At 48.3% G+C, this 13,481-nt stretch overlaps 1 protein-coding gene across 1 annotated transcript in view; it reads left to right on the top strand.

The window, feature by feature from the left end:
• The first annotated feature begins 3,710 nt into the window (after positions 1 to 3,710).
• PDIA5 (protein disulfide isomerase family A member 5) overlaps positions 3,711 to 13,481 on the top strand; it is a 93,897-nt gene continuing 84,126 nt past the window's right edge. The window contains exon 1 of the mRNA XM_082624897.1: positions 3,711 to 3,883. Coding sequence (XP_082481023.1) covers positions 3,842 to 3,883 — 42 coding nt within the window. The 5' untranslated portion in view covers positions 3,711 to 3,841. The remainder of the gene's footprint in view (positions 3,884 to 13,481) is intronic.

Here is a 13,481-nt window from a genome sequence, read left to right as displayed (position 1 = left end):
CTCGTCTGGACCCAGGAGCTTTTAGCCAGTCTTGGACTCAGGAGATACATACAAGAGTTACAAGGGATTCTGAAGATTAGCTGGTTCACTCTACCCTTCATTTTTTGAACTTTTAAAAAATCAAGATATGATTTACATACAGTAAAGTGTACAAATCTTAGCATACAGCTCAACTAATTCGGCTCAATTAATAAATTAATTTTCATACATGTAGACTCATGTAACCATCATTTAATCAAGATCTAGAACATTTCTCGTACCCAGAGGTTTGCTCATATTTTTTCCCAGTTGATCTCTCCTCCTCCCCGCCCCCACCATGGGAACCCCTATTTTCCTTCTATCACCATAGATTACGCTTACCTGTTCTTGAACTTCAGGTAAATGGAATCTTACAGTATGTGCTTTTTTGTGTCTGGCTACTTTTGTTCAACATCAGGGTTTTGAGATTCATCCATGTTCTTGTATATATCTGTAGTTTGTTCTTTTTTGTTGCAGAATAGGATATCATTTACTTATCTACTTTTTCAAGGACATTTGGATTGTTTTCAGTTTAGCCACTGTATTAGTTTGCTAGGACTGTCATCACAAAGTACCATAGGAGGAGTGGTTTAGACAACAGAAATTTACTTTCTCACAATTCTGGAGGCTAGAAGTCCAAGATCAAAGTATCAGCAGTGTAGCAGGGTAACTGAGGACATGGGAAAAGACGTGACCCAAGAATCGGCTCACCTGACAAGCTGGGTGCGTGAGAATGTTTCGGGACTGCAGGCAGTACTGATTGCTCTGGGCACTGATCCACGCATGTCCTTGGTATAATTGGGAACATAAGAAAGTAAGGAGGTGCATTGCTTAGATGTTCAAGGACGACACAGCCTGTGCTAAAAAGAACCTTTTTGTATTAGATAAAGCTTAAATAAATACGCCATAGGACTGAGGGCTTTGCTGTTTTGCCTGAGCGAGCAACAGCCCTCTACCACTGTGCTTTAACGCATACATCTCATGTGTTGGACTCATTTTTGTCCCTGACTGAACAACTGCAACAAGCAGGGTTGATTTCTTCTGAGGACCTCTCTCCTTGACTTGTAGCTGGCCATCTTCTCTTTGTGTCTTCACACAGTCTTTCCTTTTCTTTGTGTGTCATAATGTCCTCTTTTTATAAGGACACTAGTCATATTGGATTAGGGTTCATCCCAACGGCTTCATTCAACTTAATTACTTCTTAAGGCCTTATCTCCAAATGTAGTCACATTCTAAGGTACTGGGGGTTAGGACATCAATATATGAACTTGTGGGGGAGTAGGCACAATTCAGCCCTACTATGAATAAAGCTGCTATGAACATTTTGGTACATATTTTATACATATACTGTTATCCAAAGTGGACGAACCAATTTACACTCCCATCGTCAATGCATGGGAGTACAGGTGCTCTATATCCTCACCAGCCACTTCATTTTACAGATGAGAAACAGAGACCAGGAATTCCCTGGCGGTCCAATGGTTGGGACTCTGCGCTTTCACTGCCGAGGGCTGGGGTTCCATTCCTGGCCTGGCGCAGTCACCAAAAAAAACAGAGGAGGAGCTGAAAGGCCCACTTTCCCATATGCAGATCATGAGCTTGAGGATGCGGAGCATGCAGAGGAAGCCCTGTCTCCCGCCTGATTCAGGAATTTCTGAAACTCTCCAACACATTACTTCATTCAATCAGTTATTTATCAAAAAGAACTCTGAGAACCACCTGAGGCTCAGGTCCTATGCTAGGCTCTGCAGTTAGGTGGCTAACAAGAGAGACATGAACCTATGTTCCACTTGTAGCAAGAGACCATGAACACACCAACTAAATGAGTAGTGGCAGACTGTGGCAAGTGCTGGCAAGGAATGAGCAGAACCTGAGCTAGAGGATAAGGGGCTTGGGGGTGGAGATCCTTTAGATGGGCTGCTCCAAGGGCCTTTCTGAGGATGTACATGTAGGAGAGTCCTGAAGGGATTAGAAGGTGGTAGTCAGACCAAGGACCAGGGAGAGTGTTAAGGCAGAGAGAACAGGAAAAGTACTAGCCCTGAAGTAGGAACAGCTCTGATGGTGGGGGATGGGCAGGAAATGATGGTTTGTGTAACTGGAGCCAAGTGGACAGCATAGGGGAGAGGCAGGAGATGAAGTCTAGAGGCCAGGCCCAGACCATGCATGGCTCACAGGTCATGGGGAAGTGTTTGGATTTCATTTTATGGGCAATGGGAAACCATTGGAGGGTTTCAAGGAAATGGCTAACAAAATCTGACTGACATTAACAACTGCATTGTAGGGGGTACAAGGAGGAAGCACCAGGCAAATGGAAGGAGCAGTCTTGCCCTTGAGTGGGTGAGACATGTCAGTGACTTAGACTTGGGAGGTGGCAGAAGAGTTATATTTTGGAGGTAGAACTGACAGGATGTGGTAATGGGTTGGATGGGCCTGTTGAGAAGTGAGGATGAATCAAGGATGACTTCTAGGTTTTGAGCTTGGAACCTCCAGACAGTGAGCAAAGATCTTTCAGCTATAACCTATCAATCCTAGACTGTGCACTTCCTTGTCCATCTCACTACTATATATCTTGAGCCTCAGGATATAGTAGGTATTTAATAAAAATTCTTGGATGAATAACTGATTCCACACATGAATGTTTTAGCACAAGGAATGGATTCAATGAAGGTTTTTTTTCTTTAAAAATTTTTTTATTGCGATAAAATTCACATAACATAAAAGTAACCATTTTAAAGTGTACAATTCAGTGGCACTTGGTATATTCACAATGTTGTGCAATCATCGTTTCTTTTTCCAAAATATTTTCATCCTCCCCAAGGAGATCTTGTACCCACTAAGCAGTCACTCCCCAATTCCTCCTCCCCCCAGCCCCAGGCAATCACTAATCTGCTTTCTGTCACTATGAATTTTCCTATTTCTGGATGGTTCATATAAATGTAATCATACAATATGCATACTTTTGTGCCTGGCTCCGTTCTTAGCATAATATTTTCGAGTTTCATCCACATTGTTGCATATATCAGTAGTTCATTCCTTTTAATGACTGAATAATATCTCACTGTATGAATATATCACATTTTGTTTATCCATTTATCCCTCAATAGACACTTGGGTTGTTTCTACCTCTTGGCTATTGTGAATAATGCTGCTATGAACATTTGTGTACAAGTATTTGTTTGAATACCTGTTTTCAAGTCTTTTGGGTACATGCCCAGGAATGGAATTGTTGGGTTATAAGGTAATCTCTGTTCAACTTTTTGAGGAAATGTCAAACTGTTTTCCAATAGCTCAATAAAGTTTTCTGAATGAAAAAAAGAAACAGTAGGAGGGAGGCAGGGACGACGGCTTTTCCTATCCTCTACAAGCAGCACTGGACTCTGCCATTTCCAGGCTGTGTGATCTGGGTCATATTAAGTTCTCTGGGCCGCCACCTCATCCTCAAAGTGGGGAAAATAAAACTTACCTGAGCTGAAGGAGATCTTGTTTCTAAAGCTCTAGGCACAGAGCAAGCCCCCCAAATTAACTGCTTTCCCTTACTCTTTGACCCTGACCATGTCGCACTCCACTCAGGCTTCTACCTGGCCTGGGGGCCAAGTTCACACCCGCGGACCCCTGCTCAGCCATGCTGCAAACTACAACTCCCAGCACGCACTTCTCCCCGGCAGGCTCTGCCAGCGCGGTGCGCATGCTTTGGCAGACGTGGCACCGGGAACTCGGAGGCGGGGAGCGGCTGGGAAGTGGCGGCGGTGGCTGCCCCCGGCGGAGCTGCGGTCGCGGGAGCCCGAGTGGGGACCAGAGCCGGCCGTGGGCAGCTGCGGCGGGGATGGCGCGGGTCGTGCCGGCGTGGCTGCTGCTGGCGGTCTGGGTGAGGCTGTGGCGCCGGGGTCCGGGCCAGGACGGCACGTGCGCCCGGCGAGGGTCCGAGTTCCCTGCTCCCGGCCCTCCCGGGACGTGCGGGGAGATAGATGTCTCCGGGCGCCTGGGTGGGGGGCGTGCGTGCCGAGCAGGCGGGGACTCGGTGGCTGCGGGGGAGGCAGAGGGGCGGTCGCCGTGCACTCCCAGCAGGGTGCTCCGGGGCTCAAAGGTCGAAAGGAGCCCGGGGTGGGGGACCCCGGGGGCGCTGGGCGATCCCTCGCGGGAGTGGGGGGCTTGCGCCGCGGACACAACTTTGCAGGGGCGCAGGTCAGGGGGCGGCCGCGGGCTAGGGCCGGACGCCGGCGGCTTGCGGGGGTGCTGCACCCCAGACTCCGGGCCCTGCACCTGTGTGAGTACGGGGTAAGAAGCGGGTGCTTGCCACCAGCACTGCCGGAAACCTTGTTTTAGAGCCAGCCACCTAGTTCTTGGTTTCGGCTCTGAGCAGCCGCGAACCTCCAGTCACCACGTGGATCTCCGCCCGCCGGCCAGGCTTGGCGGGGCCGGGTGGGGGTCACCGCGGGGGAGTTCAGCTCCTTCACCCAACTGAGGCTGGCTGGAACCTCAGCCACTTTCTGGCTTGTGATGCGGCCTATCATTTAATGCACCTGACTTAATCTTCTCATCCGCGAAATGGGGACGCTTTAAATACCACTCTAACAAGGTTGCCAGGAGGGTCGGATGAGAAATCAGAGGACGTAGCTCTAAACTGCAAAACCGTACAGGAGTGGAGAAGGGGTGGGCCAAGGTGATGGGAGTGCAGGCTCTCTGGAGGAGTTTGCTACCCTTGTGGGGTGGGGGAGGAATGCCGCAGGGCATCCCTGAGAGGGGTTGGAATGGGTGTGTCCACGGCACCCAGGGCCCCTGGTTTGGCCTTGGTGTTGCTGTGGGTGTGTGATAGGATAATACGGCCTCCTTCCACACCTCTAGTATAACTTCTGGTCTGCCTTATTTTAGGACAATCTTGGCTCCTTTTTTTCCTGAAGTTCCTGAAGGGAACCTCCTGCTGCTGGTACTCTCTCCAACCCAGATTTTCCAGTTTTTTTCTTTTGGGTGTGGCAAGGATGCCGGACGAAACGTGAGGAGAAAAAATGGAGTGTGGCTTGAGTTGCTTTAAATACTTCCATCTCTCAATACCCTGCCCTTCTGGGTTCACCAGTGAGGAGTGGCCCTGTATTTTCTAGTTGTATGAAAATGGGTGGGAAAGGAAGGTCCTTGCCCCTCTAGATCTGACCATTCTCTTGGAGAGAAGCGAGGCTGGAGTGGGGCAGTGTCACTTCCCCAAATCTAGGTGTCTTTGATCTGTTTGTATTCTGTTCCTGCTGCCGGTTGGTCTGGGCTGGTTTCTAGGCCAGGCAGGACTGCTGGACTGTGTTGAGGGGGCCATCTCCAGTGCCACCCCCTATCAGGTCTTTGCACTTGGGCTGTTTTAGGAGGTCCTACTTTCCTCTCTTCTTCCCCTTTCCTCTCCCTCCTGTGAAAATAAAAGGCTTGAGACTCAGACCAGAAAGAAGTTTCATTCAGCAAACATTTATTTATCAACCCCATTGTTTGGCTGGCACTGGGTTGGATTTTGGGCAGGGAGCAAAACACACATTGTTCCTGCCCTCTGGTGTTGCCCTGTCGGGCAGGGGAGTCAGTCCTGTGAGCAGATAAAGACAGAACAGTGAGTGCTGATACTTGAAGTTCTGGGAGCACCCCTGAAGGGGAGCCATACATTAATTTAGAGGGAGGTCAGCCATGACTTTCCTGAGGGGTGGGTTGAGTCCTCAGGAGGGGGTGCGGGAGTCCTCTAGGCAATTGAGGTCTGCTGATGCTTTCCACCTGGAGGTGTGGAGGGTGGGTAGGTTTGCTGAGAGCCCTAGAACCTGGGAGGCCTCAACAAGGAATTGACATTTTCTCCTTTCCCCAAGCCCAAGATTGACTTAGCAGGTGTGAGCCTGAGGTGTAGGGTCAGTGATGAGTGGCGGGTGGACACCAGGGTGGGCCTCTGTAAATATAAACTCTACGTCCATCTGATAAGGGTTCTGCAGCTCCTGGGAGTGGATTGGGTTTCTTTGTCCACTCAGTATTTACTGGGGGCAGATACGCGCAGAGCACTGGGCTGTGACCCAAGAGATACAGAGAAGTGTAAAGGGGTCTACAGAGATTCATGGACAGGGGTGTACACCCACCACGTTTTTTACAATAGCAAAAATATGGTAGTGGCTTAAATGCTTAACAATAGCAGCATGTTTAAATGATTTCTGGCCCTATCCATGCCATGGAAAGTAATGTTTATAAAGAATATTGGTATTTACTAGAATGCTGGGTTTATTATCAAAATATGTTATGATGCTTATGAAGAATATCTAAGGACATGGAAAAGTATTTGAGTGTGATAATTAGGGGAAAAGCAGGATACAAAACTGAATCCCAGGGTGGCTGAAGATAGCTACAGAAGTGTTTGAGGGATTAGCAGTGCATCAACATGTTTACAGTGATTGTTCTGGAAGGTGGAGTTGTGGGTGACTTTTGCTTACTTCTTTGCTTATGCTTTTTTGGTACTTCCCAAGTTTTCTATATCAATGTGCATTAGTTTTTGATCAGAAAAAGTTAGTAAAGGAACTTTTAAAAAAGTTTCTTTGGGGACTCCCAGCCTTCCACACTCTGGGGTGGAGAGAGCGGCAGTCAACACTTGGGACAGGTTAGTTCCAGCCCTCCCAGGCTGGTGTCTCGAACCTGGGCCTGCAGCTGGGGAGGCCAGGCTGTCCTGTCCCTACCCCTGCAGCCGACTGCCCTTTCCTGCTTTCCCACTCAGTTCCTTCCTGCTGCTGACCCTTCCCCAGGGCCATCCATGCTGATTGTTGTATAGTCTCCATCCAGAGCTCGCTCAGAGTGGAGTAATGTCAGAGCTGGAGAGGACTCAGCCTCACCCAGCTCAAGGGTTCCATCATCAGGCTGAGGCCTGGAGCTGGGCTGTGATGAAGTTTCCACTGGTTCACAGACAAATTGGAAAAATAACAATGGTGAATGGCTTTTTTTTTTTCACGATTCCAAATATTTCCGGTTTAAAAACTTCATTTCTATTATACGGTGTCCATATTGAGGGAGTGCATGTGGGGGGGTGGAGGGGTGGTTTATAGTGTCCTTTTGAAAAAAATGAAAGCAGTGATAGTATATTGTGATTTTTTAAAAAAGCCTTTAATTGATAAAATTTATTTTAAAATATATATGTAATACACACTATATATTTTTAAACATATACTTTAAATACATGTTTAAAAATATATCCTGCCAATCTGTGAGCTTCAGAGGTCTGAGAGCTACTGACCTAACTCAGCTCCCTGATTTTAAAAGAGAAAAGTGAGGCTTTGAGAGGGAAGGGACTCACCCACTTGAGGATGCCAGTTTGTAAAGACAGAGTGGAGATGGGAGCCAGGCCCCTGAATTACACATCAGCGTTCTTCCCCCTCCATCTCTGTCGTGCCAGCTCCCACCTGCTTCCCTCCTCCCAAGCCACTGCTCAGGCCTCTGCCCCAGAGGGTGGCGTGAAGCTCAGAACTTGATGGCATAGTGGGTAGGGGTGCAGGAAGCAGCAGACGTTTGCCCTGGTCTCTCCTGCAGAGCTTTTAATGTACATGTATTTAGGTTCTACACCTCTATACATTTAATAGGCTTTTGTGGGCTGGCCTGAGAGCCTAATTGCCATTGATAATGCTGCTTGGAACCTGGAGTGCACTTTTTCCACAGAAGTAAACACATTACAGAGGAAGTTTTAAAACAGAACTGGCACACGAGTTGGGGGAATGGCTGAGTGCCGTAGGAGTGGCAAACACACAGTGTTGTGGATTCGGACCAGGGTCACGCTCTGGGGCATCAAGGGACCAGAGAAGGGCTGCAGCTCATGCCTCACAAGGAAGGCAGACTCTGAGCTCTGTGACAGCAGGGATCCTCCCTCTCCCAGCACCTCGCCCAGACCTGGCATGCAGTCACCCGCAGTCTGTGTTTGGTTGAAGGAATTAGTGTTGCAGGCAGGGAATCCAAGACAGAAACGTGGGCAATGAGGAGTGATGGGCCGGGCTGGATGGAAGCGAGGATTTGAGTGTGGGGTTGGGGAAATGAGGCTGGAAAAGTGAATTGGAAAGAATCTTAAATGCCTGACAAAGCTTTTGGGACTTGATTCTTTAGGCAATGGAGAGACATGATGAAACCGGCCCTTTTAATAACAAGAGCAGTTACGCCACAGTGGAGGGTTGGGTTGGAGCGGGAGAGACTGGATTAATTTTCCCAAAACAACACTTTCTTCCTCTTACTTTCTTCTCTGTTATCTACAAGATGTAGTCCAGTGTGATGTTATAGAAAGAACATGGGCTTTTAGCCAGCTAGACACTCAGGAGCTATGTGACCTTGGGCCCTGCCTATTTTCTTGTTGTCAGTGGTGGTAATGATATCCATCTTGCAAAGCTGAAAGGATCAGAAATAATACAGGAAGCACCCAGCACACTGTGTGGCACGTGGACGTGCCTAATAAATAGGAGCCACAGCAGTCACCTCAGATCGTTGGAGAAGGGGCGCCCGGAAGCCAGTGGAGGGCCAGAGCGGGTGTGAGCGGAGGCTGCGAGACATGGCTGGGGGGCCTGTGCAGCCAGGACTCTCCCCATCACAGTCCCCTGGAGCTGAGCTCCTGATGGCTCCTTGCCCCTCTGCACTGGGCCGCTGCAGAGCCTCTGGATGGGGTGGGGGTGTGTGTGTGTGTGCGCACACGGGCACGCGTGCATGTGGACAGAAGAACTGAGGATTTCAGTGCTCTGTGTTTCCCCTTTCTTCTGAAAGTGGATCCTCTCTTGAGAATGGAGATACCAACCACACCGCCTCCCTGGAAGGTACGCCCAGCTTTGTGGTTTTGTTCTATGGGGCTCTTGTGTCTCCCTTGGTGATTGTGGTAGGTTTTGGAGGCTAAATGACAGTGGACCACAGAGTGCGCATGGGGTGTAGGAGAGCCTAAGTTCTCCTACGTTGCCGGACTTGGTTTACTTGCCCCCCGCTTCCTTTTCCCCCACACCTGGTGTCCTAGGTCTCAGTGGGAGAGGGAAGAAGCACTGTCCTCACTGGGCTGCTCTGTTCCTCCTGCCTGGCCCATCCTGCGTCCCTGACCCAGGCCTCTGGCTACCACCCATTTGACCTGGCAACGAGAATTAGAAGACACCTGGTACATTTGTAGAGGGCTTTAGAGTTTGCAAAGCATTTCCCCATATTTCACACCTGTGTAGTTTTGAGTCCCCCATGAGCTGGGTGAGGTAAGCTGGTTGAGTACTGTTACCCCGAAAGAGGGATGAGTAGGTTGACAGAGCAGGAAGAGAGAGACCATTGATGGTCATGGCCTGGAAGGGGAGGACATACACAGGTGAGTGGGTCATCTGAATGTTTGAGCAGCCTCCTTGGCAGGTGCTATTTTCTGAAATCGCAGCACCAGCCATTTACCTGGGGAGCCCGTGAACCTTGCTCTTTAGCTCCCTGATGGCCTGAGTAGGGGCCATAGCCAGGCCCTCACTGACCATCCTTCCTGCCCTTCTCATCACCCTCCCGCATGGCTCTAGATAGCTGTCCCCTCTGACCACCTACGTCCAACAGGGCCTCTTTCCACACACCAGTTTATGACCACTTCTAAATAATTAGCTTTGCAGTCATGCAGTGGTCGGGGGGGGAGTCGGGGTTAAACACTCAGAAGGAGTTTGGGATTAGAATAGCCTTTTTGCGTCTTTTTATCCCCCAGGGTCATACTGAGGCCCCAGGCGGATGTGCGCTCTGTTCCCAGATGGCCTGATGGTGAGCCTGTGCCCCGCTTCAGAGTTCCCCACTCCTCATGGCTGGCTGGGGCAGGGGTAGAGAATCCATCGCCCCAAAGAATCCCACCATTTCTCTAACCCCTTGGCTTGAGCAGATGTCTTTAATTCGTGAGCAGATCCTTTAATCCTTGCCATGGAAGATATTAATGGAGATCTAGGTCGAGGGCCTTACATTGGGGCTTAAAACATTAGGGTGATCCAGCTTCTGAGCCAAGATGTGGGCTTGGCTGGAAAGCTCTGTTATAGGGCCAAGTAGGGCAGGCTCCCGAGGAACAAGCAGGTTTGCTGTCATCAAAGGGTCTGACCAGCTGGGTCCTGGGTAGAGTGTTGTACATGCTCCTCATTTCAAAGAAACATGGACCACCGTCTGCATGTTACACATGTCACAGATGTTCATTTATTCAACAGGTCTTTCTTTTTTGCTGGTGTTTTGTTTGTAATTAATTAATTTATTTATTTATTTATTTTTGGCCGCGTTGGATCCTTGTTGCTACGTGCGGGCTTTCTCTAGTTGTGGCGAGTGGGGGCTACTCTTCCTTGCGGTGCGCAGGCTTCTCATTGCACTGGCTTCTCTTATCGCGGAGCATGGGTTCTAGGTGCGCTGGCTTCAGTACTTGTGGCATGTGGGCTCAGTAGTTGTGGCTCACAGGCTCAAGAGCGCAGGCTCAGTAGCTGTGGTGCATGGGCTTAGTTGCTCCACTGCATGTGGGATCCTCCCGGACCAGGGCTCCAACCTGTGTCCCCTGCATTGGCAGACAGATTCTTAACCACTGTGCCAACAGGGACCCCCCCTTTTTTTTTTTTTTTAACAGATACTTCTTGAGAGTATTTTATGAGCCAGACATACTATGCCAAGGCATTGGGGACAAAATATAACTAAGATGGACACCATCCCTTCCTCCCATTGCCTAGTGAGAGAGCCACTAATTTATTATTTAATTCAGGTAGTAAGTGCTGGAAGGAGGAAGATAAGGTGGTAAGAGAATGTGTAACAGGGGTCCCTGTCCTACTGCAGGGAGTCAGGAAAGGCCTCTCTGAAGACTTATGGACCCTTTCTTAGAAAAATGTTTTTAAATGTATAAAACAGAATGCATAGGATTACAAAAGAAACCAGTGATATTGAAATATAGTTATTAAAATATAATAAATTGTGACAAAATAGTATGTATTTTTTTAATGCGTCATATAAGAAGATCTAGTGGCAAGTTTGATAATTTCTGTAATTTTAAGTGGTGATAAGCATAGACAGTGTTTCAGGATATCTGCAGCAATCCTCTTGTGATGAGAAAATGTGATTTCTGTTAGTGGCAAAGTCACAAAGTCACAGACACTGTAAGTGCTACTGTAATTAGTTGCCTACATTCATAATAAAGGGAAGGCTAAACTTCAGTGAAATTAGTGAAAATAAAGATGTGATATTTCCCCATCCAAATTCATAGACCCCAGTGTAAGAAAAATTATCGCCAAACTTGGAAATAAAAGATGATCTAGTGACTTTCTAATGTCACATTGGAGCATTGTCTAGGAAGCCCACCTCGGCGGCATCCAGTACTTTAGGGAATGTCACTTTGTTTATTATTCCTTAGGACCCATACTCTGTAAAGTTAGAAAGGATGCAAATGATTTCTGTTTGGTAGAGAAGAGAGATCCTTCAGGACATTAACCGGCTTGGTATCTCATTTAGCAATCATATCATACCTTTTTTTCATCGACCACTTGTAAGTTTCTTATAACTACTTTTTTTTTTTTTTTTTTTTTGGCCGTGCTGCACGGCTTGCGGGATCTTAGTTTCCCGACTAGGGATTGAACCCAGGCCCCCCGGCAGTGGAAGCATGGAGTCTTAACCACTGGACCGCCAGGGAATTCCCTATAACCTCTTTTAAAAATCTTTTTATTAACCTTTTTTTCTTATATCCCCTTTTGACCAAGCTTTGTCATTTTAGTGGGTCCCTTATTAATGAGTTAATAACCCTTTGAAATATGCTCAGTCTTTGTTTGTATGAGAATTGGGTTTTTAACATTTGAGAATTATACTCGACCCCGGTTTAAGAGCCGCTGAGTGAGCAGGATGTGAGGGTGTGGTGCTCAGAAAGGAGGTCTGGGCTGAGGATGTTAATTTAGGGGTGCTGCTCAGGTGGGGGACCCCAGGGGAGGGTGTGGGGCAGGAAGAGAAGATGGGCTGAGTGCGCCCCGAGGAACTCCCGCATTTGCAGGATGGTGGAGGTGGATTTACAAAGAAGATAAGAAGGGTGGCTGGAGAGGTAGAAGGGAGACCAAGCGAGTTCTGCCTGGGTTCAAGAGGCTGAGCAAAACGAGGAATGGAGGTGCCCGTTGGGTTATCCATGTGGAGGTCATTGCTGAACCTCCACCAAGAGCCTCTTTGATGGTGGGAGGACAGCTCTGACAATGCTGAGGAGTGGGTAGAAGGCGGGGAGGGAGATGGAACCTTCTGGCTGTGAGGGAGAGGGGAGTGGTATGGGGTCCAGGGAGGGGGTTTTTAAAAGATGGAATAATGGCCTTCCAACCTGGCTGTGAATCCAACCACCTTAGGGAGGTATGCGTAAAAATGGACTCCTGGGCTCTCCAGATCCACGAGATGATTTTCTTCAAGGGGAAGGCCCAGGAATCTGTATTTCCAAAAAGCTTATACTTATTGCTGTTGTGCAACTACAAACCAGAGGCCTTTACAAGTTAACATTAATTTTACGTGGTGGACAGTATTTTGCCAGCCAAGGTTGCAGCTTTGGGCCGAGTAACTTCTGCCCATGTTACAAGCCACATACACTAGTGACACTGTGAGGCGTCACTTGGCTGGAGCATGTGCCGTTTTTGCGTTTCTCTGCAGGCGTTTAGGGAAGTGTGCACAAGCAGGTAGCAGAGAAGATGGCTCAGGCAGTCATCGAAGCTCTTTCTCGTTGGTTGTGCTCAGTAGCTAGATTGGAAGGGAAAGCAGACTTGATGGGCTTTCGGGTCTTGTTCTGGGTGGAGCTCTGGGGAGTGGAGAGACCTCGAGGGATACCAGTGGGAAGTGTGCACATTGATGGGCAAAGAGAAGAGCTTCTAATCTGTGCCCAGAAGACCTCTGAGTCCCGGCTCTGCCGTTTTAGGCTTCACCCAAGTTGAATTCCTTAAGTTCTTTGAACATCAGTTTTCACATCTCTTAAGTGGGGATGGTACCACCTCCCACACAGATTGTTTACAGCAGTTTTTCAAACATTTTTACTGCAACTCCTGGAAGAACAATTTTGCATTTTACATTATAACCAAGTACATGTATGTCTATATGAACATAACAGATGCAGATTTTTCACCAAAAACAGTCTTGCTGCTTAAGGTACAGACTGATGTTTCCTTTTTTCTTTAATTAAAAAAAAATAGTTAATTAATTTTTGTCTGCGTTGGGTCTTCATTGCTGCACGCGGGCTTTCTCTAGTTGCGGCGAGCAGGGGCTACTCTTCGTTGCGGTGCGTGGGCTTCTCATTGCGGTGGCTTCTCTTGTTGCGGAGCACGGGCTCTAGGCATGCGGGCTTCAGTAGTTGTGGCTTGCGGGCTCTAGAGCGCAGGCTCAGTATTTGTGGCGCCCGGGCTTAGTTGCTCCGTGGCATGTGGGATCTTCCCAGGCCAGGGCTCAAACCCATGTCCCTTGCATTCTTAGCCACTGTGCCACCAGGGAAGCATGGATGTTTCCTTTTTAATGTTATTTTAAAAAATGCTGGTGGTAAC

This window comes from Mesoplodon mirus (genome assembly GCF_964341445.2).
Source record: "Mesoplodon mirus genome assembly, chromosome: 6".
NCBI classification, from domain to species: domain Eukaryota; kingdom Metazoa; phylum Chordata; class Mammalia; order Artiodactyla; family Ziphiidae; genus Mesoplodon; species Mesoplodon mirus.
The sequence above is the reverse complement of the archived record's forward strand: the minus strand, read 5'-3'. Positions and strand labels throughout refer to the sequence as shown.